At 35.4% G+C, this 27,576-nt stretch overlaps 1 protein-coding gene across 8 annotated transcripts in view; it reads right to left on the bottom strand.

The window, feature by feature from the left end:
• Positions 1 to 27,576, bottom strand: part of RBBP8 (RB binding protein 8, endonuclease) — a 386,439-nt gene that overhangs the window by 44,603 nt on the left and 314,260 nt on the right. For 4 of the 8 annotated variants that reach the window (XM_060613433.3, XM_060613435.3, XM_060613432.3 and 1 more), the window contains 3 exons: positions 19,566 to 19,661; positions 8,591 to 8,703; positions 1,109 to 1,175 (listed from right to left, as the gene is read on the bottom strand). In XM_060613433.3, coding sequence (XP_060469416.1) covers positions 1,109 to 1,175; positions 8,591 to 8,703; positions 19,566 to 19,661 — 276 coding nt within the window. Of the gene's footprint in view, positions 1 to 1,108; positions 1,176 to 5,928; positions 6,009 to 8,590; positions 8,704 to 19,174; positions 19,323 to 19,565; positions 19,662 to 27,576 lie in introns of those variants that run through there. The other 4 variants (XM_060613437.2, XM_060613439.2, XM_060613441.3 and 1 more) reach the window with 4 other exon arrangements.

Raw genomic sequence — 27,576 nt, 5'->3', positions numbered from 1 at the left:
ACTGGAAAGTGTTGACATTTTCATACATACATGTTTAATAATCTCAGTCTAATCCTATAGCCTTCTTTCCTCATCTATTATCTCCCCTCAAAATTCCCTTTGCTACCAATATTTGTGAACTGATTAACATTGGCGGAATATCAAAATCCTACTGAATATCCATTACTTAAAAGTATACGGATAAGAATGTTAATTCCACCTGTGAGATGTGTTTATACATAAGACAATAACTATTCTAAGCAAATTAATATGTTATACCTGCATAGTTTACCAAAGTTTATAGAGATGCCCACTCAAATACAATAGAAGATCTAAGAGCCCTATAAAAACCATTAAGACTATCCTGAATCCTAACTCTTAAAATATTTCACAAGTTTTATATAGATGGGAACTAAGAACTGGCCATATCTCAACCCTGTGACAGTCAGACCATACTCAGAAAAAGATTCTTTTTAAAGATACTGTTGAATAATGGAAAGAACAGTGAGTGGCCTTTAAGTCAAAAGATAGGAGTCTGAGTGATAGACTTAGTGAGACCATAGCACGTTATTTGACTTTTGTGAACTTCAGTTTCCCTCTCTATAAAGCAGAGATAATAAAACTACCTTAAAGAATCATAGTGAGGATTATTAGATATAAAAAACATGAAACACAGAATAAAAATTATTTTTATTCTTTAAGAGAAATGGGGGGAGAGGAGCAGAAAAAGGAAGAAGTTCTCAGGCCTGAGAAATGTGTAAGAGGAAATTAATTTATTCAGATTGCTTTTATGAAGCTTTTGGGTCAGGGCTTTGAAAAGGAAACAAATATTTATTTAAAATATAAATATTTCAAATAATTATAAAAATTAAAATGCTTTAAATTAAAACATTCTGGTACTTTCTTTATATATACACTAACCTAAGAGATGCATACACTCTTCATATATACTCCCAAAACACAAATGAAAAGTGATTTTCTTCTTATTATTGCAGAAAACTTTATAACTTTTTAAAATGAAATCCGCAACTCTTAATGCCTTTACAGTTTCTATAGCTAGGTATAATAAAGGAAGAAAAGTTGAGGGAAAATATTCAATTTGCTGCTGCAATTAAGGAAAAATACTTACTCGATTTTCTGTTGCAGCTGTTCAGAAAGCTTTTTATTTTCTTCCTGGAGAGTATTCTTTTCATTCACTTAAACATAACATGAAAAAGAAGCACACATTATAGCTATATTAACATGTATGTCAGGCTTTTTTAACAGTACCAGTAATTATGGAGAATTAGGATTTCTAATTCCAAGTCATAATGCTAGAGTTAACATTATTGTGCAAGATTATTGTTACTAGGCAGTGATTACTACATCTCATATTGTGCCAGTTCCATGTAACTGATTAACTGATAATTTTATTTTATGCTTGTGGGCAGAAAAGAAAAAGTACTTCATGTACTGGGGAATATAGGTTAATTATTCATACTAAGGTCAAGAGAGCATTCCATCTATTACTCAGTCTTACTAATTTCAAACACCATTTTAGTAAAGGACATTTATCTTGAAATAAATCTGATAACAAAAGTAAACCAACACTGAATAGCAGTGTAATTTTATAGCATAAGCAAATTTTCTTCCTTAGTTAATTATGGTATCAGTAATTTAAATATATCCATTGAAATAGTATTTGTTTCAATCTACCCTGACTAAATTTTCTTGTCCATGTTTATTGAATTTAGAAAGCAGAAATTCAATTTTAGACTATAATTTCTATTGTAGTCAGCACAAAATTTTTTATAAACCCTTGTGTGATGTCACTGCTTAAGCGTGTACTGCACTAGGAGGAATATCTAAAAGATCACAGTAAATAGAACTAATCTCTACAAAACAAAGCTAATCATATTCCAAAAATTTGGAGATACGAACAGTAATCTAAACATTAAGTGCAGTCCGATGAGAGACCGGATATTACATAAACACGTTCTATACAACTGAAAATTGAGAAGGGCATTACAGAAGTACAGATAAAGCACTAAAAGAAATTCCAAGGAGAAAAAGGTTACTTTGGGCTCTTGAGTAGATGAGGAAGGGATTCATCAAGTAGAGGACAACTGAGCTGGACAGAGTGTTCTATGCAAAGAATTAATGGAACAAAGTTAGACAGAAAGAATGGGTATAATAAACGGTAGGAAACCTTCAAAAACAGGTTAAGAAATCCGAACTTCATTTAATATTTTTTTGAATTTATTTATTTATTTTGAGAGAGACAGAGACAGTGTGAGTGGGGAGGGGCAGAGAGAGAGGGAGACAGAGAATTCCAAGCAGTCTCTGCACTGTCAGCGCACAGTCTGATGCGGGGCTTGAACTCATAAAACCATGAGATCATGACCTGAGCTGAAACTAAGAGTTGGACACTTAAACAACTGGGTCACCCAGGCGCCCCTGAACTTCATTTTAAAAGATTACCAGGTGTCATTTTTCATACATGAATGATGGGAAGACTGATTTGTCAGTATATACAGCACATACCAAAGCAAGGAAAAAAATGAAGTAAGAAATGAGTATCTGGACTAGAAACAGGAAGTGAGGACAGGTAGAAGAGATTTTACAGAGGCAGAATCAGTAGTTATTTGGCAACTCATCCTCTGTATGGTGAGAGTAGACAAAGATGGCCTTAAATTTCTAATTAAGATGGTTTACTTGACTCTCCCTCTCCAAATCCCAATGAAATGACAAAACAACTCTAAAAATAAGTCAACTCCAATACTGAAAAGCCAGAATGGGTGTCACTAGCAGATCAGAACTTTGAAAAAATTCATGAATGATTTAAAAATAGATAGCCTCAGACTGATGGTGAAATCCAACCAAAGAAAGGGACTTAAAAAAAAAAAAGTGAGCTTTTTCAGTAGAACCTCATGTTTATTCCAGTCTAGGCAGCAAGGCCCAGAAGTTGCTGAATGAGCAAATAAAGAGTAACTGATAGTTGCCCTTAGGCTAAAGGGGGATAGATTTCCACAAGTTTTAACACTGGAGAGTCCATTGTCTCCTAAGACAAGGAGATCAGGGCAATGCTCTCAATTAACTTTTGGTAAGCAGGAGAGAGAAGTACTCCCATACCTAGAAGACCAACTATTCGTATACCCCACAGAAAACCTCTCCAGTCATGTTTCCTTCTCTCCCACCCTCTGCCATTGGAGTAGGGCTCCTGTAAATCAGAATCTGCATTTACTGTTAGCAAAGTAGGGATTCTTCCTCAAGCCAAGGAAATGAGACTGCATTTAACAAAATCACCAATTTAGAGACATCTATAGACAATCAAGAGTAAACAAACACATAAAAAAACTAACACAAAACAAAACAAAAAATCCAAAATTTTAAAAGAATTAAAAACCAGTCATGGGGCACTGGGAGGGCTAAGTAGGTTGAGCGTCCAACTTTAGCTAAGATTGTGATCTGATGGTGTGTGAGTTCTAGCCCTGCATCAGGCTTGCTGCTGTCAGTGTGGAACACACTTTGGATCCTCTGTCCCCCACTATCCCCCTTTCTCTTTGCCCCTTTCCTGCTCATGCTCTAAAACAAAACAAAACAAAACAAAACAAAACAAAACAAAAAAACAGTAATAAAAATTCTGGATAAGTAGTTTTAATATAAGAAACAAAAGATATCTGATAACATCTTCAGATTTCAAAGGGTGATATATAGGTTCATTAAAAACAAGCAACAGGCTGCCATGAAAGAAACAAAGGTCATAAAAGTTAAAAGCAAAATAAATGGGATGAAAGTAGAAAAAATGTGACCGAAGACAGAATTAATATCCATCTAAATGATTCTCCCAGAATTCAGCACAAGAGAATAAAATTACAAAATATTAAGAAAAATTAGGCAGCATGGGAAGACCCCAGCATCTTGCTAATCTGAGTTCCAGAAGAAGAAACAGAATGGAAAGGAACAAACATTAGAAATAAACAAACGAACAAACAAAACAGAAAAAAAAACTTCTTGGGCTAAGTGAACACTTTAGGGTGGGTAAGCGAATTAGATATACTGTTAGTGATCTTATTACAAAAACAAATAGATCGGGGTGCCTGGTTGGCTCAGTCCGTTGAACATCCGACTTCGGCTTCAGGTCATGATCTTGCGGTTTGCGGGTTCAAGTCCCGAGTCGGGCTCTGTGCTGACAGCTCAGAGCCTGGAGCCTGCTTCGAGTTCTGTGTCTCCCTCTCTATCTCTGCCCCTCACCCACTCATGCTCTCTGTCTCTCTCTCAAAAATGAATAAACATTAAAAAAACAACTAGATCCTGCACAAAAACGTAATTTTTATTAAACTGCTGAACTCACAGGAAGAGAAATCCAAGGGACTCCCACATTACCTCCTTAATCATCAACAAAAAAAACAAAACAAAACAAAACTGTGAGCTAAAACACAAGCAGTATAGGTAAGCAGATGTTGGTACCAGCACTGGTAGGTGGACTGAAACTGAGATTTCCAGTTTAAGCCCAAACTCCTTTCATAGCATGGAGCCAAAGTAACCCTCATTTACTTACCACTACAGTCAGCAGAAAGTAACTCATATGGATTCCCAAGTATTTCAGATAATAGAATTATCTTACATAGTAATGAAATGTTAAAAGATTTAAATGGAATGCCTAAAACTAACACACTAGAAGTGATAACAAAAAATGAGTAGGCAGACAAGACTGAAATAATTTGATCATCAATGAGAATAAAAGAATAAACCGAATGACACACACTGAATATATAAAATCCTATGTATTTATTTTACTCAAAAAAAAAAAAAAAAACCCAAAAAACAAAAAGAAACCCCCCACTCTCATCAAAAATAAAATGAAACATCACACATACATAAACACACACCCTATTTGTCACCATTGCTGGTAACTATTACATAAGATCTTACTCTGAAAACTGGCAATAAAGGGAAAAAATTAAAGGGAAAAAATTAAAGGGAAAAAATTAAATTAATAAAATTAAAATTAAGACCATGCCTTTCTAGTAGGAACTATATTACATTCCAAGCTAATCAGCAGTCCCAACTGATAAGGGTTAAATCTTATTTACAGAAAAATGCCAGCTAATGAATGTAGAAAGAATAACAGAAATGAAAATTTGGCATTTTATAATCTCTAATTAAATAACTAATTCAGGCAAGGCTCACCAATGGATGCTAAAACCATTCAAGAAAGACTGAGGAAGAGTTGTATTTTTGCAAGACTTCATAGTATCAAACATCCACCCCCCTATTCAGATTATTTGGTGGTACAAGGAGAAAATATAACTCTATAATAAAGAAATGTAGTCATCACCTTAACCCAGTGACCAATCTTAGAATCCCTAAGAGTGGAATAACCTGGCAATATCTTACTCCTGATAAGATGCAATAAATATGAAGTAGACAGTTTTAGCTATGAAGTATTGCTGTCAAAAATGCTTAATATAAACCTAATCAAGCCTTCAGATCCAATATCTACTTTATAGGAAATAAAGGAAAAGACAAAATGTTTTAAAAAAATCCAAAAGGTGACAAAATTTTAAGAAAATGACCCTACTTGAAGAAGCTAATGTCATGAAAGAAAAAAATAGGAAAGGGAGCTATTCCAGATTAAATGGAATGTGTATGAGGGTTCTTTAGTATTTTCCCTACCTTTCTGCATTTTTTAAAACATTTCACTTAAAAAAAAAAAAAGTGAGGGCGGTGCCTGGGTGGCTCATTGGGTTAGGTGTCCGAGTTTAGCTCAGGTCATGATCTTGCAGTTCGTGAGTTTGAGCCCCACATCAGGCTCTGTGCTGACAGCTCAGACCCAGGAGCCTAGTTTGGATTCTGTGACTTCCTCTCTCTCTATCCCTCCCCTGCTCACACTCTGTCTCTGTCTCTCAAAAAATAAATAAATGTTAAAAAAAAAAATTTAAAAAAAAAAAAAAAAAGAAGGGGTACCTGGCTGGCTCAGTTGGTAGAACATGCAACTCCTGATCTTGTGGTCATGAGTTTGAGCACCACATTGGACACAGAGCCTACTTAAAGAAAAAAAGACAACTAGGTAGACTTGAAAAAGAACCATTAAGGATAAAGAAATTGTGGTTTATATACACAATGGAATACTACGTGGCAATGAGAAAGAATGAAATATGGCTCTTTGTAGCAACATGGATGGAACTGGAGAGTGTTATGCTAAGTGAAATAAGCCATACAGAGAAAGACAGATACCATATGGTTTCACTCTTATGTGGATCCTGAGAAACGTAACAGAAACCCATGGGGGAGGGGAAGAAAAAAAAAAAAGAGGTTAGAGTGGAAGAGAGCCAAAGCATAAGAGACTGTTAAAAACTGAGAACAAACTGAGGGTTGATGGGGGGTGGGAGGGAGGGGAGGGTGGGTGATGGGTATTGAGGAGGGCACCTTTTGGGATGAGCAATGGGTGTTGTATGGAAACCAATTTGACAATAAACTTCATATATTGAAAAAATTTAAAAAAAAAATTAAAAAAAGAAAAAAGAAAAAGAACCATTAAATAGAATTTTTAGGAATGAAAAATTTGGTTACTGAAATAAAACAACTCAACACAAGAGAACTACTGAAGTCCTTAGTATAATGAACAAGAGAGCTGAAGAAATCACTCAGAATGTAGCAGAGAGAAACAAGATGAAAAACAGGAAAGGGATATCAAGCGATACAAAGGACAGAATGATGAGGTCTCATCAGAATACCCAAACAGAGACTGGAGAAGACACAATATTTGAAAAGCTATTTCCAGGTATAATTAAAGATGTGGTTCCAAAAAGGCGCCTGGCTGGCTCATTTGGTAGAACATGTAACTCTTGATCTTGGGTCATGAGTTCGAGCTGCACAATGGATGGTAGAGATTACTTCAAATAAAATCTCAAAAAAAAAAAAAAAAAATGTGGTTCCACAGATTTTATAATATATACTAAACAGAATTTTTTTGAAAAAAAAAAAAAAAAACCTGGTTAAAATTATACTAATATTATAGAACACCAAAAAAGGAAAAAAAATCATAGCAGCAGCCAGAGAAAAATGATTGTTACCCTGCAAAATAGGCTTACAAAAGTAAATGTAAAATAAAAACACTTTTGGATAAAAACTGAGAATTTAGAACCAGCCAATACCCTCAAAAGGATGTATCTCAGATAGGATAATAATCCCAGAAGGAAATGGAGGTGCAAAAAGCAATAATAAGCAAAGAAACTGATAAACAGGTAGTTGAGTCTTTTAAAACTCTTAGTAATTTTTAGAAAAGTTTCTAACTGGGGCACCTGGGTGGCTCAGTCAGTTAAGCATCCAGCTTCAGCTCAGGTCATGACCTCACAGTTCATGGGTTCGAGCCCCACGTCGGGCTCTGTGCTGACAGCTCAGAGCCTGCAGCCCGTTTCAGATTCTGTGTCTCCCTCTCTGTCCCTCCCCCACTCACGCTCTGTCTCTCTCAAAAATAAACAAACATTAAAAAAAAAAGTTTCTAACTTATAGGCTAAAAAAAAGGAAATGAATGCTAGGCATAAGCAGCATGTAAGTGGAAAAGGAGGTGAGCAGAGTTAAGGTGTTTTAAGGTCTGTACATTGTTCAGAAGATGGTCAAGACATTAACTTTACATTTTAGGAATGCATGGTAAACTTTCAAGGTTGTGGGTTGCCTGGTTGACTCAGTCAGTAGAGCAAATGTCTTTCTCTTGGGGTTCTAAGCTTGAGCCCCACGCTGGGCACAGACAGCACTTAAAAATAAAATAAATAGAAATAGAAATAAAAAAATAAAAAAGAGAGGAGGGGACAAAACAGGGGAAGAGACACACAGAAAGATAAACCTGGATCTGGAAAAATACATTATCAGATTGTTAATAATAGTTACCCCCAGGAACAGAATAAAACTATGTTCTTTCTCTTTTTGAAACCATGAGGAAATATTCATTTATTCTTGCTTGAGTAACCAGAGGATAGCAATATAATTAATAGAAAGAAAATAGTCAGAAGATAGAAAAGAAGATAAATTAATTAGATTTTGTGCTCATTGTGAGCTGTTCATTGTGAGCTGTTTACAGAGAATCAAGGTAAAGGTCACTAAGAGAGTATATGAATAGTTAGAAGTGAATAAGGTTAAGAGATAATGGAAGAGAAGACATTTAAGAGAAGGCTAAAAATGTAAGGAAACCCCACATTAAATGTGTAAGGAGACTAAACTGAAAATGATATATTTGTACTAATATGTCATGAAAACCACAGAAAGTGTACACTTTTGCAGAACACTAAATTGTATTTTTGTATTTGACTTTACTAAATAGCCAAATGACATGAAATAAAGATAAAACTAAAGAAGCAAATGTAGACACAAGCAAAGGAAATTTCTTATCTTATTGTTGGTGAGACTTGAGGGCCAAAGTGCACAGTACTTATACTACTTTTTGTACTCTATTTCTTACTAAAGTAAAGCATGAAATTAAATCTACAGAAAGGGAATAAAGGACATTTGAACTTTTGCCTACACGAGGAAAAATGTATGTAAACCATCCATTTGATTGCAAACAATTTAATAATAGGTTTTAACAACAGTACATTATGCTTTAAATACTTAATGAAGAAAGGAAACTCACTAAGCTCTGTGATAAGTTTAAGATTCTGCTGCCGGATATTTTCAAACTCTTGCTGTTTTTTCCGCATATGCTCTTCAGTTACTGCACAGCGATCACATAATCCTGCTCTTAATCTAGGAAACAAAAACAAAATATTTTTAGAGTAGAACTTAAATGTTCTCACCAAAATATATGTAAGATGATGGCTATGTTAATTAACCGGATGATGGGAATTCTTTCACGATGTATATGTTTACCAATTACCATTATGTACACTTTATTTTACAATTTTGTCAATTGTATCTCCATAAAGCTGAAATTCAATTATTTTCAAATACTAAAATATATTTCCTTATATTTGAACTCCAAGACTTTTATACTTTATAAGATGTAAATAACTGACTTGGCGAATATTGAGAAAATTAATAGTTCAATGATGTATTATACCTTTAACACGTTCTCAAATAGGTTGAAATCATGCCACAACATCACTTTCTACAAGACTGCAATTCCGAGTGGAATTCTGTAAATTCTGCCAATTTTAAACTCTATCCAAAGGAACTTATTTATTGAAGAATCCGACCTTGTTTTAATATAGTCAGAATATGAACTTTAGTCCAGTACCAAGGGGCTGAATTATATCTTAAGCAAGCTTGCCTCTGTATTGCTCGGCATAGGATATGACACATGAGTGATCAACAACTTTTTTAGTTGAATGAATACTAAAGGTCAAAGAGTACAAAGTTAAAAAAAGGTACTCCATACTTTGCTCTTGTCAGCATTAAAAAAACCCAACGTCAGAAAAACTCACAATTTACTATTATGCAAAAAAAGGTTTTAAAAAAAGTTTTCACTATTTGTCAGTGCTGAAGAGAGGGTGTCCTAATCACAGAAAAGTCTAGTAGACAGCACTGACCTAGAACCAACTTGATATACACTACAGAATTCCCAGAAGCTTTTAAAAAAAAAAAAGGGTACCCAGAATAAGTAATTTAAAGTATTTCAAGAAATCATGGTGCTTGGGTGGCTCAGTCAGTTAAGCATCCAACTCTTGATTTTGGCTCAGGTCACGATCTCACGGTTTGTGGGTTTAAGCCCTGCATTGGATTCTGTGCTGACAGTGCAGAGTCTGCTTAGGTTCCTCTTTCCCTCTCTGTGTCCCTCCCCAACTCACACTCTATCTCAAAATAAATAAACTTAAAAAATATTAAGTATTTCAAGAAATCATCATATCAACATATTCTCTTCTGTATTCTGAGTACTCAAGTGATCCCCCCTTCCATTCCTAGGAGAATATTGGAGATTTACCCTCTAGAGGGTCTAAAACAGACACAGATACAGGTTTAGGAAACACAAGATGTAAGTAAGGGTAGGAGTACAATAGTGAAATAAATGTATATTCATGCCAAATTCTTAGACTTTAGCCTAGGCCCTCATCATCTACTTGGCTTCCAGGACTTTAGTAGCCAGCCCTATTACACATTCCAGAAAGCAGAATAAAGGAGCCTCCTTTAGGAAATCAGACCTAAAGATACCGCCATTTGGGGATTATCAGTGAAAAAGACCAGGCAGATCAACCTGCAGTGAAGCTCAGAGACTACAATTCCACTCACAGCTTCTACTCAACTTTTATCCATTTCTCTTAAATATATCAATAGACATCTCAGAAAAGCTTATAAAGTGAAAGAGACTAGAGCAAGACACTAAAAAAATATATATATACACATATATATACATATACGTCTAAATAAATAAATAAATAAATAAATAAATAAATAAATAAATAAATAAATAATGTAGGGAGAAGGAAAAAAACACTACCATCACGAAACTGTAAAGAATAGTCTCAGGAGAAATAAAGATACCAAACCATGAAATGAAAACAGGATTGCCATAAAAAGAAATATTCTGAGAACAACAACAACAAAAATCTTGTTAATTAAAAATATAACAGCAGGGCAGGGAAGCCCCAGGTGGCTGAGGCAGTGGAGCACACAACTCTTGATCTCGGGGTTTTGAGTTCAAGCCCCACATTGGGTATAGAGATTACTCAAAAATAAAATCTTAAAAAAAAAAAAAAAAAAAAGCCAGCAGGAAAAAACCCAAGCCTCAATAGAAGGTAAGAAAACAGAGTTGAGAAAATCTCCTCAAAAAGCGAAGAGCAAATAGAAAAGATTAAAAAACTAGAGAATTATTTTAAAAGGTTTATCCTTTCAATAATAAGAGTTCTAGAAAAAGCAAGTTTTAGGGTGGCAGCAAGGGGCAGAAAAGGAGGAACAAAAAAGACATGAGACCTACAGAAAGCAAAATGGCCTAAATCCAACTATATCAATAATTACATTGTTAATTGATAAAACACTCTGATCTAGAGAGACATCTTATAACTAACTCTGATCTAAAGGCAGATCTAACTGTCAGGACAAAAAAATTAAGATTCAATATGCTACCTACAATAGACAAATTTTAGATTCCAAGATACGTATAGGCTGAAGGCAAAGAATGGAAAAAGAGAGACCATGCAAACAAAAACCAAAATAAAGCTGGAGCATCTATGATAATATCAGACTATAAAATAGACTGTAAGACAGGAAGTGTTACTAGTACAGTGAATTTTATAATAAAAGGATCAATTCACTACAAAAATAAAACAGTTATACACATATATGCATCTAACACTAGTGACCCAAAATACAGAGAGCAAAAACTGAGAACTGAAGGGAAAAACAAATTCAACAGTAACAGCTATAGACGTCCACTCTCAATAACGGATAGATGAAGTGAGACAAGAAATCAGCATCAATACAGCAGGCCTGAACAAACCAACAACCACCCAGACCTGACTGACCTCTACATAACACACCACCAACAACTGCAGAATGCACAGTTGGAACATTTGCCAGGACAGACCTCTTCCTAGGTCACAAAACAAGTCTCAGTATGTTTAAAAGCACTGAAATCATAAAAAGCATGTTCTCTCACCACAATGGAATCAAATTAGAAATCAAAAACAGAAGGAAATTTGGAAAATCTGTGAATCTTAAGCAATGAACTCCTAAATAAAGAACGAGTTCAAGAAGAATCACAAGGGAAATTATAAAATGGGCCATAGCACACATGTATATAAAAGCAATGTTCAGGGGCGCCTGGGTGGCTCAGTCGGTTGGGCGTCCAACTTCGGCTCAGGTCATGATCTCGCGGTCTGTGAGTTCGAGCCCCGCATCCGGCTCTGGGCTGACAGCTCAGAGCCTGGAGCCTGTTTCGGATTCTGTGTCTCCCTCTCTCTCTGACCCTCCCCTGCTCATGCTGTGTCTCTGTCTCAAAAATAAATAAATGTTAAAAAAAAAAAATTAAAAAAAAAAAAAAAAAAAGCAATGTTCAATAAATAAAAAGTTACTGAATACTAAACAGTGATTATCAAAATAACCTCAGTAGTAGGGCTAGAGAATAAAATAGAAGAAATCCTCCAGAACACAAGGAAAAAAAATATGTAACAGAAATCAGAGAAAAGATTATAAAGAATCAGTTTATGACCAAGAAGTACTCCAGAAATAGAGAACATATAAAAATGGAGAGGAAATAACAGAAAAGAATTGCCAGACCTTAAGAGATACTAGTCTTTAGACTGAGTGTCCAACAGGTTAAAGAAACACATACACACACACAAACACACACACACCCATCACAAAATTTCAGAACAACAATAAAAAGATCTTAAATTCCAGGAAGGAAAAAATATCTATTACCTATAAAGGAATAACATTAGAATGGTATCAGTCTTATCAACATCGGATGCTAACAGATAATGAGAAAATGTCTTTTTTTTTTTTTTTATTTTTTTTAACATCTATTTATTTTTGAGACAGACAGAGAGAGAGCATGAACACGGGAGGGTCAGAGAAAGAGGGAGACACAGAATCTGAAACAGGCTCCAGGCTCTGAGCTGTCAGCACAGAGCCCGACGCGGGGCTCGAACCCACGGACCACGAGATCATGACCTGAGCCGAAGTCGGCCGCTTAACCGACTGAGCCACCCAGGCGCCCCTGAGAAAATGTCTTTAAAATTTGAAGCAAAAACTATTTCGAACCTAGAATTTTATATCCATTCAAAATATCATCTAAATCAACAGTAAAATGACATTTTTAGACATGCAAGGACTCTTTGAAAATTTACTTCCTGTGCATTTGTGGACTAACATGAGTTGAAAGAAATAATGGAATTAATGTAGGGAGATCCAGTGAGGAGAAATTCCAGAATGGTAGCTATAGAAAAACCTAGAAAGTAAATGGTCCAAATTGGTACAGGAAGGTTTTTAGCCCAAGAAATATACCTCCAAGAATAAGAAAAAAGAAGATGATAGTCAATAAATAGAATGACACATTACATAGTATTAATGGCATAGTAAGGAAAACATGTCTCTTATCTCAGTATGAAAAAAAGTAGTTAGAACTTTTGGGAAAAACCAGCAAACACATAGGAGTATGTCCTTGTCATAATATAATTATGGGCTGATTTGACCAACTGATTTGAAACAGAGTAGAAAGAATCTATGTGGCCTGGACAGGAGAAACAGTCTACTGGGGCACCTGGTGGTTCAATCGGTTAAGTCCCCAACTCTTGACTTTGGCTCAGGTCATGATCTTATAGTTCCTGGGTTCGCGCCCTGTGTTGGGCTCCATGCTGACAGCGGAATGCCTGCTTGGGATTCTCTCTCCCTCTCTCTTTGCCCCTCCCTTGCTCTCTCTCAAAATAAATAAATAAACTTAAAAAAAAAAAGTCTCCTGGAGTGGCACAGCGGTCATGACATCAGATCTGCAGAGAAGGAAATGCTATCTTGCCTTAGCAGAGAATACTTAGAGTCAATAAATAAATAGTTTACTATCCTCCAGCAATACAGTGGTGAGCTCAGGGAGACTGTTCAGACTTTTTTCTAAAATATATTCCTGTAAAGACATATTTTTATAAAAATGTATGTATTAAGGTTTAAGATAAAATAGAAGAACTAAAATATAACTATTCAAAAATATGTGAGGGAGAAGAGCCTGGGTGGCTCAGTTGGTTGAGCGGCTGACTCTTGATTTTGGCTTAGGTCATGATCATGGGATTGAGCACTGTCAAGGCTCCACGCTCAGTGTGGAGGCCCTCTCCCCTGTTTGTGCTCCCTCTACAGTAAAAAATAAAATAAAATAAAAAATAAAAACAAAAATATGCAAAGGAAAATGGTATCCTCATTTTCATAGTAAGAAATAAGATGGTCTCAAATTGATAAATCAAGGGTTAAAGTGAAAATGTATCATTTAGAATCTGGAGCACTAAAAACTGGGACTGGTAGGGGTGGAAAAAAGGAATATATAGTAACTATACACTTTATAATGCATATGCATTACTTTTAATAAAAGTTGAAAAGGAAAAATGATAAAATAAGCTAACAAGTATTTAATTTTGTAATATTATATTCTAATAAACTTTGTGTAACATCTTTTTGAGAATTTAAGGTACTAGAAAGGACATACACCTTCTTGTCTTTCTGCTATAACATAATGTTTTTGGATTCTCAAGCATTTCTAAAGCTAATAGTAAGGTCTATTTATGCCTTTAAAATTCCAAAAGAAATGAATCTCTGTAAACTATTCCACGGGGCGCCTGGGTGGCTCAGTTGGCTAAGCATCTGACTCTTGATTTCAGCTCAGGTCATGATCTTATGGTTCATGAGATCCAGCTGTGCAGTAGGTTCCACACTGGCAGTGTGGAGCCTGCTTAGGAGAATCTTCTCTCTCTCTGCTCCTCCCCTGCTCATGCGTGTGCTCTCTCTCTCTCAAATACTAAATAAATTTAAAAAAACAAAACCAAAAAAACCCCAACTATTCCAAAACCAAGAGACTATTAAACTGTTATAAGAGAAAACTCAATTTTAACTATTTGCTTAAAGTACCTGACATTTCATATTTACAGTTCTAAGATTTGTTCAAATTAATAGCTTAGGGTCCATGCAGTAAACACTCAAACAGCTGACCTGATTGTGGTAAATTTATACACAGAATTATTAAGCTACAGAGGCCAAAGAGCACATGACATAGAAAAGTCATCGAAGGGGCGCCTGGCTGGCTTAGTTGGTAGGACATGTGACTCTTGATCTCAGTGTTGTGAGTTCAAGCCCCACTTTGGGCATCGATCTTACATTAAAAATAAATAAATAAATATTAAAATAAAAAAAAGAAAAAGAAAAGTCACTGGAAAACCCTGAAAGAGGTAAATGGCATGGAACAATTCTAATGGATTAGTTAGAGGTCTTCTGCTAGTCAGTTTTTCAGTAAAAATTGAACACTTTATTGTTTCTAAGAAATAAAATCTGGTATGTTAAAATGTCATGACATATGATTGAAAACAACCCCTTGGAACACCTAGTTTCCAACTTTAAAAATGCCACTGACATAGACAGTTATAAAATCAAACATTTTCTAGCTTGTTTATTACTTCCAGTTTTCTCCAGTCAACTGCCACTCTTGATAACAGTATTTGTGAAAAAAAAGAGTCACCTCTTGATTGCTCACTGACCCTAGTTTAAATTTAAACTGATAGGAGAAAATATACTAGGTTCCTATTTCCATCAAGGTTCCACTGCTGCTGTCAGAGAAAGAAAAACCCTCAATTTCACAGGAGAATGAATGCAATTTTAGTAGCTATATACAGGTAACAGGGAAAGAAGAATAATTCCACTAGTAAGAGCAGAAAGCAGCATGCTTTCTGAGTTATATTCCAGTTTCTTCATAGAGATGAAGAAATAAAAGCTTTCATTTTGCAATTAAAACTTACCAGATTAACAAGTATGCTCAATTGTTTGTTATACCCCAAAAAGATTTCCTCAAATTTATTCATTTTCAGGGCGCCTGGGTGGCTCAGTCCGTGTCCGACTCTTGATTTTAGCTCAGGTCATGATCTCATGATTCGTGAGATCAAGTCCCGCATTGAGCTCCATGTGACAGCTTGGAGACTACTTGGGATTCTCGCGGTCTCTCTCCTGCCCCTCCCCAGCTCATTCTCTTTCTTTCTCTCTCTAAATAAACAGTAAATAAACTTCAAAAAAATTATTCATTTTCATTCAAAAGGTGATCATATTCATGATCACCTACAATGAGTACTGTAGGTGCTGAAATACAACAGTGGCCAAGATAATGTAATTTCTTTTAAAGAGTTTAGAGTGTACTAAAAAAAGACAGGTAGTAAAAGAGTAATTAAGGCAAAGCATGATTCACATCATGACAGCGGAAATACAGGGTACTATTAAAGCACACAGCAAAACTAAACCTAGTCTAGAAAGTCAGAGATCTCCTGAAAAATATTTAAATTAAAACCTATGAGTAACACAAAAAGAGGACATTTGGTCTAGTATTTGAAAAATAGTTGCACAACCACAAATCCCGATTATGAACACAAATTTTCCCTTTCAATGACAGATGAAATATGAGTTTCCTACAACTGCCAAAAATGCTTTTAAAAATATTAAAATCTACTAGACAACCATGTTTTAACTGCTTTGTTCAGATTTTTTTTAATGCATTCTATCCACATCACAGTGACTATTCCTTACATTTAGTGAAATACTTTGTTTCCTTCAAGGAAAGTCTCTTATAATACTAGTGTAGTAAAACATAAGCCACCTAAAATTAGAACTTTTTATTATCAAATTTACCTTTACCAGGTAATTCTTTTCATCTAAACATCTCACAATGTTTTCACAACATTAGCATAAAAAATAAAAATTGCTTCATCCTATAAAGAGTAAGTAGCAAGTTTCAGAATTACTGTTTAGAAATTTTAATGAAACACAGGGTGCCTGGGTGGCTCAGTTGGTTAAGTGTTCGACTCTTGGCCTGAGCCCAGGTCTTGATCTCATGGTCGTGAGTTCAAGCCCCGCATTGGGCTCTGCTCTGGGTGTGAAGCCTACTTAAAAAAAAAAAAAAAAAAAAAAAAAAAAGAAATTTTTAACAAAACACATTTTGCTTTTTAAAGGTCTTAGCAAAACGTTAATTTTTATAGATTTTTAAAGCTTGCTCTGGGTTTCTTACATGACATAAAACTTAAAATGAAATTTTAAATAAAGCAGAACTTTACCAAATGTTACCTAGACATTTAAAGGTAGTATAATAGTTAATAGCAATTAAAAACAAAAACAACCGAAAAAAAAACTTCCAAAAAACCAGACTAGAAAATAGACAATATTGGGGAATTAACATTGCAAAGTACCTGTTTTGTTAACTTTAGGTCAAGCACAAATACTCTGGATGATCAGTTAAGGTATAATTCATTTATACAACATTTATAAAATTAAGACAACATACAGACAAGGCTTCAGGAAAACAGAAACTGGGGGGTTTGTAGGGTCAAATTTAACCTAATTATCCATTAACTGTGATCTTGGTATGGCTTCTTACCTCTTTGCCAGTTCAGTTTCCTCCTATGTAAAATGGATTTACCATACCAGCATTAATGTGAAGATTAAGTACTAGATGCCCGGGTACAGGTACAAAGTAAGCCCTTAATACATATCAATCACTGAGGAGTTAAAGCCTGAGAAAAATATGACCCCCCCACCATTCCTCCCAAACGCTTTACTACATTACCCAGAGAAAACAAGGAAATGCCTCACCACACTAACAGAAAAGTAGCTGATGATTTCCTTTTTGATCCTGGACTGGGAAAAAAAAGGGGTCAAATGGCTTTCTAGAGACTGGATCTGACTAGAGTGCTAAAGGCTGAAATCGTCACCAATTAGAAGGGACACTGTAAGTTTTTAAAAATTTCTATTATGTACTTAACTTGCATTAATCTCATTTAATCTTTAAAATAGCCCTGTGGAGAAAGTGTGGTTGGTGTCATGCCATATGTTCTTGGCTTTTCTTCTACTCTGGTAATTTTTCTTTCTCATTTTTGTTTGTTGGCTGGGTCCTTATTCTTCATTAAACCTTAATCAGTATGTCCGAGCTCGATGCCTCTTCTATTCTCTTCCCACACTCTTTAAGATGTCCCTAGATCTCTTATCCAGTCTAAGTTTTAAATGACATTTATATGCAGGTGATGACTTTCAAATTCTTTTCTCTAGCTCTAATCTCTGTAGTTAGTTTCAAATTCACATATACAATTATCTACCTGACACGTCTGTTTGGATATAACAGATACTGTCAATACCTGCTCCTATTCCTTTGTGATTTCCCTGCTTAAAACCTCCAATTACTTCTGATTACAACAAAATCCAAACTTTTTGCCCATGATCCTACATAATGTAGTTACTCCCACCTTTCCAATCCTATCTCCTATCATTCATCCTCCTAGTCAAGTTAGAACCACTGCAGACTTTCTATTCTTCAAATATTTCAAAACTTATTTCCGCCTAAAGCTTTTGTATTTGTCTGTTCTCTTTTTATCTTCAGTTCTTCGAGTAGCTCTTATCTATATTATTTACGTCTCGGTTAAAATGGTACCTCCTCAGAGAGGTCATTCCTGACACCTATCCCTTCACTTTCCAATGTCTGTGGTCACTTAATTACACCACTCAATTTTATTCCTTCACAGCACTTATAATCTGAAAGCCTCTTACTTGTATGACTCACTCCAAACCTTTAAAAATTAAATATAAGCTCCATGACACTAGGGATAGTGTTATCCCTAGCACCTATAGCTATACCTAGATCATAGCAAGGACTCAATATTTATTTATGAATCTGAATTAAGGGCACAGTATAAACGTGAAATTCAAATTTGCATCTATGATTCCAGCGCGCGTGTAACTTCATTCCACAATAGGCTGCCTATTCCAGTAAATGTGCACTTCTCTGGGATAGCAGTTGTAGAAGAAAAGTGTACAACTGCGGTTTGCACAGATGGAGTGTTAAATTATTCCACCACTAAAGGTACAGTGGCAAACTCAAGCCACCAGCCCTCCTGTGACATATACACAATAATAACAAAGGGAAATTATTAACTATAAATGTAAGAAACATTGTTTGTTACAGGTAGTTCAAGGTCTTACATAGCAACTGCAGTTCAGACAAAGGAATACAGCAAAATCTGGAAGTCTCTTCTAACCTAGGGTGGTAATCTCATAGGAGTGAGAAATAAAGATGTATGTGAAAATTAAGTGACAGGCATTATCTTGGAAATATTCAGAAAGAAGAATCCTAGACTGCCTACAGAAATATGTAGGAGAAAAAAAGAGAATGGCAGAAACACGAAGACAATCAGAATTGTGAAGCAGTTTCCACCTACTTAGACATAAAAATGGAATTAAAGCATCAAATGAATTAACACATTACTACTCTTTCTTTTTTTAATGTTTATTTATTTATTTTAGAGAGAGAGTGGGTGTGAGCACACGTGGGAAACGGGCAGAGAGAGAGAAGGAGAAAGAATCCCAAGCAGGCTCTGCACTGACAGCACGGAGCCTGATGTGGGGTTGATCTCTTGAACTGAGAGATCATGACCTAAGCTGAAATCAAGAATCAGATATCTAACTAACTGAACCACCCAGGCACCCCAGAACATTACTACTCTTAAGCTCATCTTATACCAACACCAGATAAATATTATTTAGGGGAACCTGGGTGGCTTACTCGGTTAAGCATCCGACTACAGCTCAGGTCATGATCTCATGGTTCGTGAGTTTGAGCCCCACATCAGGCTCTCTGCTGTCAGCGCACAGCCCACTTCGGATCCTCTGTCTCCCTCTCTCTCTACACCTCCCCTGCTCATGCTCACTCTCTCTCACAAATAAACATTAAAAAAAAAAAAAAAAAAAAAGAAATATTAAAAGGTAAATTGATGAGATTCCTGTAATTAATAAAAAGAAAAAAACAAATCTGTAAGAGTATATATTTATCCAAAGTTGACATCAGTTTGGGAAAAGAGCACCTCAGTCCCAGAACTGTTTTATAAATTAAAACCAATGTTCTATTAAAGGAGGAAATCACCACTTACTCAAGAATACCCAAGAACCCGACTCACCGATCTTCTAAAACTTTAATGGTTTCATGAAGGACTTTTTGTTGTTCTCTCAGCTGTTGATTTTTGGTGAAGAATTCTTCTAGTCTCTGTGCATCTCTAAAAGTCAAGAAATACATTTTTAAAAAGAAAATCCTAACAGGAGAATTATCCTAATGGGATAATTCTATCGTAACAATTCCAAAGTATGGTCTCACACTTACATAACATGTATTTCTTATATCAAAATAAACTTCAAGGGCAAAGTTTAAATATCTTGTTGGGGTGCCTGAGTGGCTCAGTAGGTTAAGTGTCCAATCCTGATTTTGGCTCAGATCATGATCTCACAGTTGTGAGACTGAGCCTTGTGTCAGGCTCCATGCTGGGCGTGGAGCCTGCTTAAGATGCTCTCTACCTTTGCCTGCTCCCCTCCCCAACCCATGTGTGCTCTTTCTCAAAAAAAAAAATCTTATTAATCAGACTTCACATTATACTAGAATGTGCTCTGTAGTATTTTTGTGTACTATAAAAGTATTGTCTTAAGTACCAGACATTCATTATACAGTGTTGGAACACAGAGGAAGGAGTGGATTCTGATGTCATCGTTGACTCAATGTTGTCAAAAATGCTATTAAAATGTACACTTACTGTTTTTTTTATTTTGTCTGTATTTGTTAATGTAAGTAACAGATATCTCCACTCATCTCTATTCCAATTATGGGAGATTTATACTTTCTTATTAATTTCTGTGTTGCCTAAACTTCTTACTTGGTATTACTTTTAAGTCAGGGCTTAGAGTAGAGTGGAAGCATGCAAACCCTAGATCCTAAAGCCTAGGTTTGAATCTCAGGTCTCATTTATCAGCTGTGTGACCTAGTGCAAGTAAAAATGATAAATTAGTATATATCCAATAAGGCACTCGCAAGGACTAAGTAAGCATTAATATATGTGTAGCACCCAGAAAAGCACAATCACATACCAGGTTCTATTTAAGTGTTTACCATTGTGATTTTATAGTAGGAAAAAACAAAAAATTTTAAAATTATTTTATTTTAAACGTATTTTAGAGAGAGAGAGAACGAGTTTGTGGGGAGAGGGACAGAGGGAGGGAGAGAGAAAGAATCTCAAACAGGCTTCATGCTGAGCGTGGAGTCCAACATGGGGACTCCCCACCCTGGGATCATGACCTGAGCCAAAATCAAGAGTTGGGACACTCAACCGACTGAGCCGCTCAGGCGCCCCTAAAATTTTCTTCTAGTAGATTACCTGATTACCTCCCAAGATAGTGTCATATTCTACCCTTCCATTATCATATTTTTAAAAATCACATTATTATATAAATTATGCATATAAATTAATTCTAAGAAAACCCATTAGAAATTTGATTGGGATTTTCTGTATGGTCTTGAAGCTGAAAAAAATACTGTGGTTGAAACATCTTCCCCAGTCCCCTCAAGGGTTTAAAATATCAAATTATGACAAACCAGTCGACTACAAAAAGTAGATGTCAAAACGACTACCAAAATGGCTAGAATGTAGTATCACTGGCAGCAAAACAGATAAGTGAGACAACTAAGTAAAAATGTCAGATACCCAATATAGGGGGTACTTCGTATATACTGGTTGAGTAATTGATATTGAATAAAAAATGAAAAATCAATACACCAAAAAGTAATAGACTACTGCATATAGTTCTGGTAGCATTTGTAGCCATCTGAAATTTTGGAAATAATAACAGTGATAGCTGAAACTCATTAATTTGGCTGTTGCTTAATTAAAAAAATGATTTTCTAATATTTCTAGAAAATATATTTAATTCAGAAGCAGTACCAACCTTTCATTAATCCTGCTTTTAAAATATTCAACAAATATAACCAAATTAAAAACTTTTCAAAGTTTGGGGGAACAATTAAAGACATTTTCTAAGTTAACAGATAAGCTGCCAATATCTATTTAACTTTAGCATTTAATCTAAATAATCTAGATCATAAAAATATAACCAAATATTATATTCCAGATTCACATATTGAAGAATTACACACACACACACACACGGAATGAAAAGTTCATAGGAAAAGTTTTTTTCTTAAATTATGAACAACAGAAAAGATGTTTTTATTAAAAAAATTTTTTTAAAATTCAATTTTTTTTTGAGAGAGAGACAGAGCACTAGCAGGGGAAGGCAGAGAAAGAGGGAGATGCAGAATCCAAAATAGGCTCCAGGCTCTGAGCTGTCCACACAGCCCAATGCGGGGCTCAAACTCACGAACCATGAGATCATGACCCGAGATGAAGTCATATGCTTAACTGACTGAGCCTCCCAGGCTCCCCAAAAGAGAAAATTTGTAACAGTAATGTAATGTCTGATTTTCCTACATCCACATATTCTATTCCTGTCTATTTAGAATGATTCAGAACATAGTAGCATTTGTTTTAAAACCAAATAGACTGATGACCTATGTTAAAATTAAAACTAACCTCAATTACTTAATAAAATATTTATGTCAACTCAGTGGTAAACATAACAGGGTTCTATGAATTGCAGGAACAATTTAACAAATTCCTTACAAAAGCAAATTGATGAGTTCTAAATGGTACAAAAAAGAGTCATGCAATTTCAAAAAAAATTAGGAGTGAAATGCATTGCAAGCTACATCTACCTTGGACCTCATCTAAAGGAAGTTAGTTATTAGGATACAAATAACCAACCTCACTCATCTAAGGTAAGCTCAACGTATCTATCCCATAGGCAGCATCTTACTGGATACTCAGTATCATTTTCTTGGTAGATGGCATTCTGTCCTTCTGAGACAAATGAACATTTTAGATAAATGGCATGTAAATATAACTCGTGTGTAAAAGTGGATAAATCTTGTATATGAAAATGTGACTATAAAATGACAGATAACAAACCCTCCCATATACTACCTACACCAGTCTTCTCATTAGTTTAAAATCAATGTCATATACTGGAGGGGTAGAGAAGCACTATAGGGATCAAAATTGGTACTACTGTGAATACAGAAAATGGGGAAACTATATGTGTTCAAGTTATATTCTCTATAACCTTTGTTATAAGAAATTAAAAGTATGACAACAGTCCTGCACAACTGCAGGACTTTTTTTCCTTTGTAATTTTTTAAATTTGTGAATTTAAATATCTTGATTGCCATAAAGCTGGATGGCTGATTATGGCAAATGTTATCTTTAAATAAAATTTAAAAAAGAAACCCAAACAATTCTAAAAAAAAATAAAGAATGGCAAATAAATAGGATGATGACAAGATTCACTAACTGACCATTAAAACAGTCCATCAGTTAGTAAGTAATGGATACACACTGGCAAAAACAGATGTAGTCCATGTCCACAAGTAGGTTAAAAGAATCAGGTGGAACTTTTCAAAAGTTCTTAAGTTCTTTAAGTAGAACTTTTCAAAAAATCCCGTAATATTCACCTGTCAACATTTTTACATGTTTAATTTGATAAACGAATTTGTGTAAGAGAAAAGCATTAACCATGTGCAGAGACAACTATCATCAAAACACAGATCTCAAACAATCAAGTGATAGACAAAATATGGTAAAATTATTGATTTCTCTTCTTCTTCTTCCAGGTGGGAATCCCTAAGGGTTGGGGCTCTCTACCTTATTAATATAGCTATCCTAACAATATGGAGCTAAGACATCCTGGTTATTCCTGCATCCTAACTGTATACTGTAAAATATACTGAGATATAGGGATTATGCTAATATAAGAAAGCCCAAGTTCCTGGTCCCACAGTGCAAATATCTAACTTACTATAAAATAAAGCATCCCTTTAATTCTCTGATTACTCACGGAATTTACTTACTTGTGCTTCCAAAATGTACAACCCCAAACTACCTGAGGTACACAGGTACAAAGTAGTTACAATATATATTAGAAGGTTGCTAAGAGGATCAAATGACTCTAACTACAGGTGAAGTAAGGCATTATTACTAGCTACTGAAAAACCAGCTGCTTTTAAAATGTTTTCCATTCTTTAAAATTCAAAAGTGTTATAGATGATTTTTGAGAAAGTAAAATTCAGCAGTCATTTACAAATTTAAGAAGTTTTTTATGTGGCTGATTGGTTACAGGTGTGGAGAAATGCATTTTGTGTAGAAAGTCAGTAATAAAGTGCATTGGTCATAAGCAAATCTAGATCACTTCTAATTATGTGTCATCATTCATTTGATGATTCTGATTCAAGCTAAGAGGAAATACTGCTTTGTAGCTGTAACTCATTTAAAATAGCAATATTTTAGAAAATAAAATTACTAAGGCTACATGAAGAATACATTTAAATAAAACAAAATCCTTTAACAACATTTAGTGAATGTAGCTTAAAATGTATAATCAAATACCAGACAATACTTTCTGAGTTTCAATACTGCAACTGACCAACATTTTGGGGCACGTGGGTGGCTCAGCTGGTTGAGCATCTGACTTCGGCTCAGGTCATGATCTCATCATAGGTGGTGAGTTCAAGACCCACATGGGGCTCTGTGCTGACAGCTCAGAGCCCTCTTCAGATCCTCTGTCCCCACCCCCCTGCCCCTCCCTTGCTTGTGCTCTCTCAAAAAAAAAAAAAAAGTGATCAACATTTTGATTAAAGGATGTCATTCTAATCAAAGGTTGTTAATACAGCATTAACATGACCATTAACCAACACCAAACCAAGGTACAATATAAAAGCTCCTTGTCTAACTAATAATCGACTAAAACATTGCATTTTTGGTTTAGAAAAGGCCAGAGGTAACAAGAATTCCTATATAGTGTTACTGTACATAAAAGAGGATACTTGTAGGGGCACCTGGGTGGCTCAGTTGGTTAAGTGTCTGACTTCAGGTCACATTATGATCTCACAGTTCATGAGTTTGAGCCCTGTGTCGGACTCTGTGCTAACAGTGAGGAGCCTGGGTGGGATTCTCTCTCTCTCCCTCCCCCTCTCTCTACCCCTCTCTGACTCGTGCACTTTCTCTCTCTCTTGAAAACTTAAAAAAAAAAAAAAAAAAGAAGAGGACACTTGTAGAATAACTTCAGTGATTGGTAATTAACTATTGAAGTTTGGTATGTAGCTTATCTTCTGATTGGCAATGTCTGTAGCAACCAACACTAGCTGGGCTATATATAAAAATGAAGATGAAAACAACAGAATAAGTACACTTCGTGATTTTATTTTATTTTTTTTTTTACATTTATTTATTTTTGAGAGACAGAGAGAGAGACGGAGCACAAGTGGGGGAGGAGCAGAGAGAGAGGGAGACACAAAATCCAAAGCAGGCTCTAGGCTCTGAGTGGTCAACACAGAGCCCAACATGGGGCTTGAACTCACAAACCGTGAGATCATGACCTGAGCTGAAGTCAGACGCTTAACTGACTGAGCCACCCAGGCGCCCTACACTTCATAATTTGAAATCTCAAAGGACTCAAAATATTTTCACCACTGAAGAAAAGAGTATTTATTCCTAAGTAAAACAAAGATGTTTCCCTTTTGATTTCAAGTGGATAAAAGATAAATTTTACTTATTAACCAAGAAAATGATCCTGTTTTATCCAACTAACACAATTTCAATATACTTATTTTTGTAATAACTCATTATGGGAAGAATTTACATATAAAGTGTTCTTCGGCAAGTATTCAGATAATTCGGACATACATAAACATAAGGTAATACCACCAACACTATTTAAAATGCATTAAAAGGCTAGAGAGTTTGTGAAATACCTACCGGCTACAGAAATAAAAGGTGGGGCACCTGGGTGGGTCAGTCAGTTGAGCGCCCGACTTTGGCTCAGGTCATGATCTCACGGTTCATGAGTTCGAGCCCTACTTCAGGCTCTGTGCTGACAGCTCAGAGCCTGAAGCCTGCTTTAGATTCTGTGTCTCCCTCTCTCTCTGCCACCCCCCCCCACCCCCGGCTCATGCTGTCTCTCTCTCAAAAATAAACAAACATTAAAAAAAAAAATTAAAAAGAAAAAAACAAAAAAGGTCATTTGTGCCATGAAAGGAGATCATGCCCCAAGAGCTGCACTGGCTGCTACTCTCTGAACCGCAGGAGTAGGATTAGTCTAACTGTAGTGACATTTTTGGTTGCCTATCCAACAGCCATTTCCTTCCTATTCCTTGCTAAAAGAATACTGAATTTTTTCAATATCCAACAGATGAAGAAAAGTTGATCTCTTCAGACTCAAGGAATGAATGTTAATTTTTTTCATTAAAAAAAAAATATTTTAGGTAATCTCTATACCCAACGTGGGGCTCAAGATCCTGAGATCAAAGGTCACATGCTCTACCAACTGAGCCAGCCAGCTGCCCCGTTTTTTCATTTTTTGGTTTCATCTTAAAATAACTTCAGGTCTATTACAAATAAATTATAAATACACAACAGAGTACCTGTGTATCTGTTACTCAACTTCTCAAAATATTAACATCTTGTGTGACCAGAATACATTTATGAACATCAAGAAATTGATACAATACTATTAACTAATCTATAGACCTTATGCAAATTTTCCCAACTGTTCCTCTAACATTATTTTTCTGGTCCAGGATCCAATCCTGGATCCTACACTGCACTTAATGCCATGTCTCCTTCAATCTGGAACAGTTTCTCCATCATTTTTGTCTTTCACAATCTTGACCTTTGAAAAGTACTGGCCAGTTATTTTGATGGTTCTTCAATGTGGGTTTTTCTGATGTTTCCCCATGATAAAATCTGGGCTATGCATTTTTGGTAAGAATACTACAGGAATAACATTGTGCTCTTCTTAGTGCATCAAATCAAGAGGTACATGGGGCTGACATATCTGATTTCTAGTGATATTAACTTTGATAGTTTGAGATGAATTCTGTCCGGTTTCTCCGCTATAATATTATAATTTTGCCCTATGTAATTAATAAGTATCTTGCGGGGAAATACTTTGAGTACTTTGCAAAATCCTAACTAACAAGATATATACCCTAAATTTACTACTCAGAAAAGGCTTATTTAATTTCCTCTAGAGGAACATCTCGCAATCGTGGGAACTAATCATAAGAAACAGAGAAATGAATTATTCTACGCCTGAGATACTTAAAATGACATCTGTAAGGCAGGAATATGTACATTCTCAATAATGCAAAGCATTGTGTATCACTAATTAAAAAGGATCATAAAATCATTCTTAAAAAAAAAAACCTGTTTATAAACTTATGGTTTTATATTTCTGAATCAAAGTCATCTCCCAAACATGATTTTCTAGGTGTAAAAGGAACTTTCCAATTTTTATTTTCATATCATATTGGAGAAAACAAATGGGTGTGTTTTGATGGGTGACTGTTAACTCCAGCTTTTGGGTGGAGCCTTGGAAGCTTGAGGAATATGATGTAACTGAGGCCCATTGGTATATATCATAAAGTAAATGCAGTATTAGTCACAATGACATAGGGGTGGCCTGAGTGGCTCAGTCAGTTAAGCATCCGACTCTTGATTTTGGCTCAGATCATGATCACAGTTGTGAGAATGAGCCCCATGTCAGGCTCCTAGCTGACCATGGAGCTTGCTTAGGATTCTCTCTCTCCCTTTCTTTCTGCCCTGCCCCTATTTGTATAACTACACACACTCTCACTTTCAAAATAAATAAATATTTAAAAAAACAATGGTATTAATTTTTGTTATAAGCAATAATATTCTATGATGCATCTCTTTCAGATTCCTGAATGTGGAAGCCCTAAAGAACCATGAGTAAAATTTGCTTCGGACTTAGAAAATCGGATCTGATTCTAGGCTTAATAACCAAAACAGGGAGGGGAAAGTGGGTGATGGGCATTGAGGAGGGCACCTGTTGGGATGAGCACTGGGTGTTGCATGGAAACCAATTTGACAATAAATTTCATATTAAAAAAAAATAACCAAAACAATTCAGGGGAACTTTGGTAATTTCAAACTAGTTAAAAGGGGTCTCATTTGCTCCTATTCCTTTTTTTTTTTTAAGGATTTTTTTTTTTTAAGTAATCTCTACACCCAATGT

This window comes from Panthera onca, chromosome D3 (assembly GCF_046562875.1).
Source record: "Panthera onca isolate mPanOnc1 chromosome D3, mPanOnc1 haplotype 2, whole genome shotgun sequence".
NCBI lineage: Eukaryota > Metazoa > Chordata > Mammalia > Carnivora > Felidae > Panthera > Panthera onca.
Note: the sequence above shows the minus strand (reverse complement) of the source record. Positions and strands in the feature narration are given on the sequence as shown.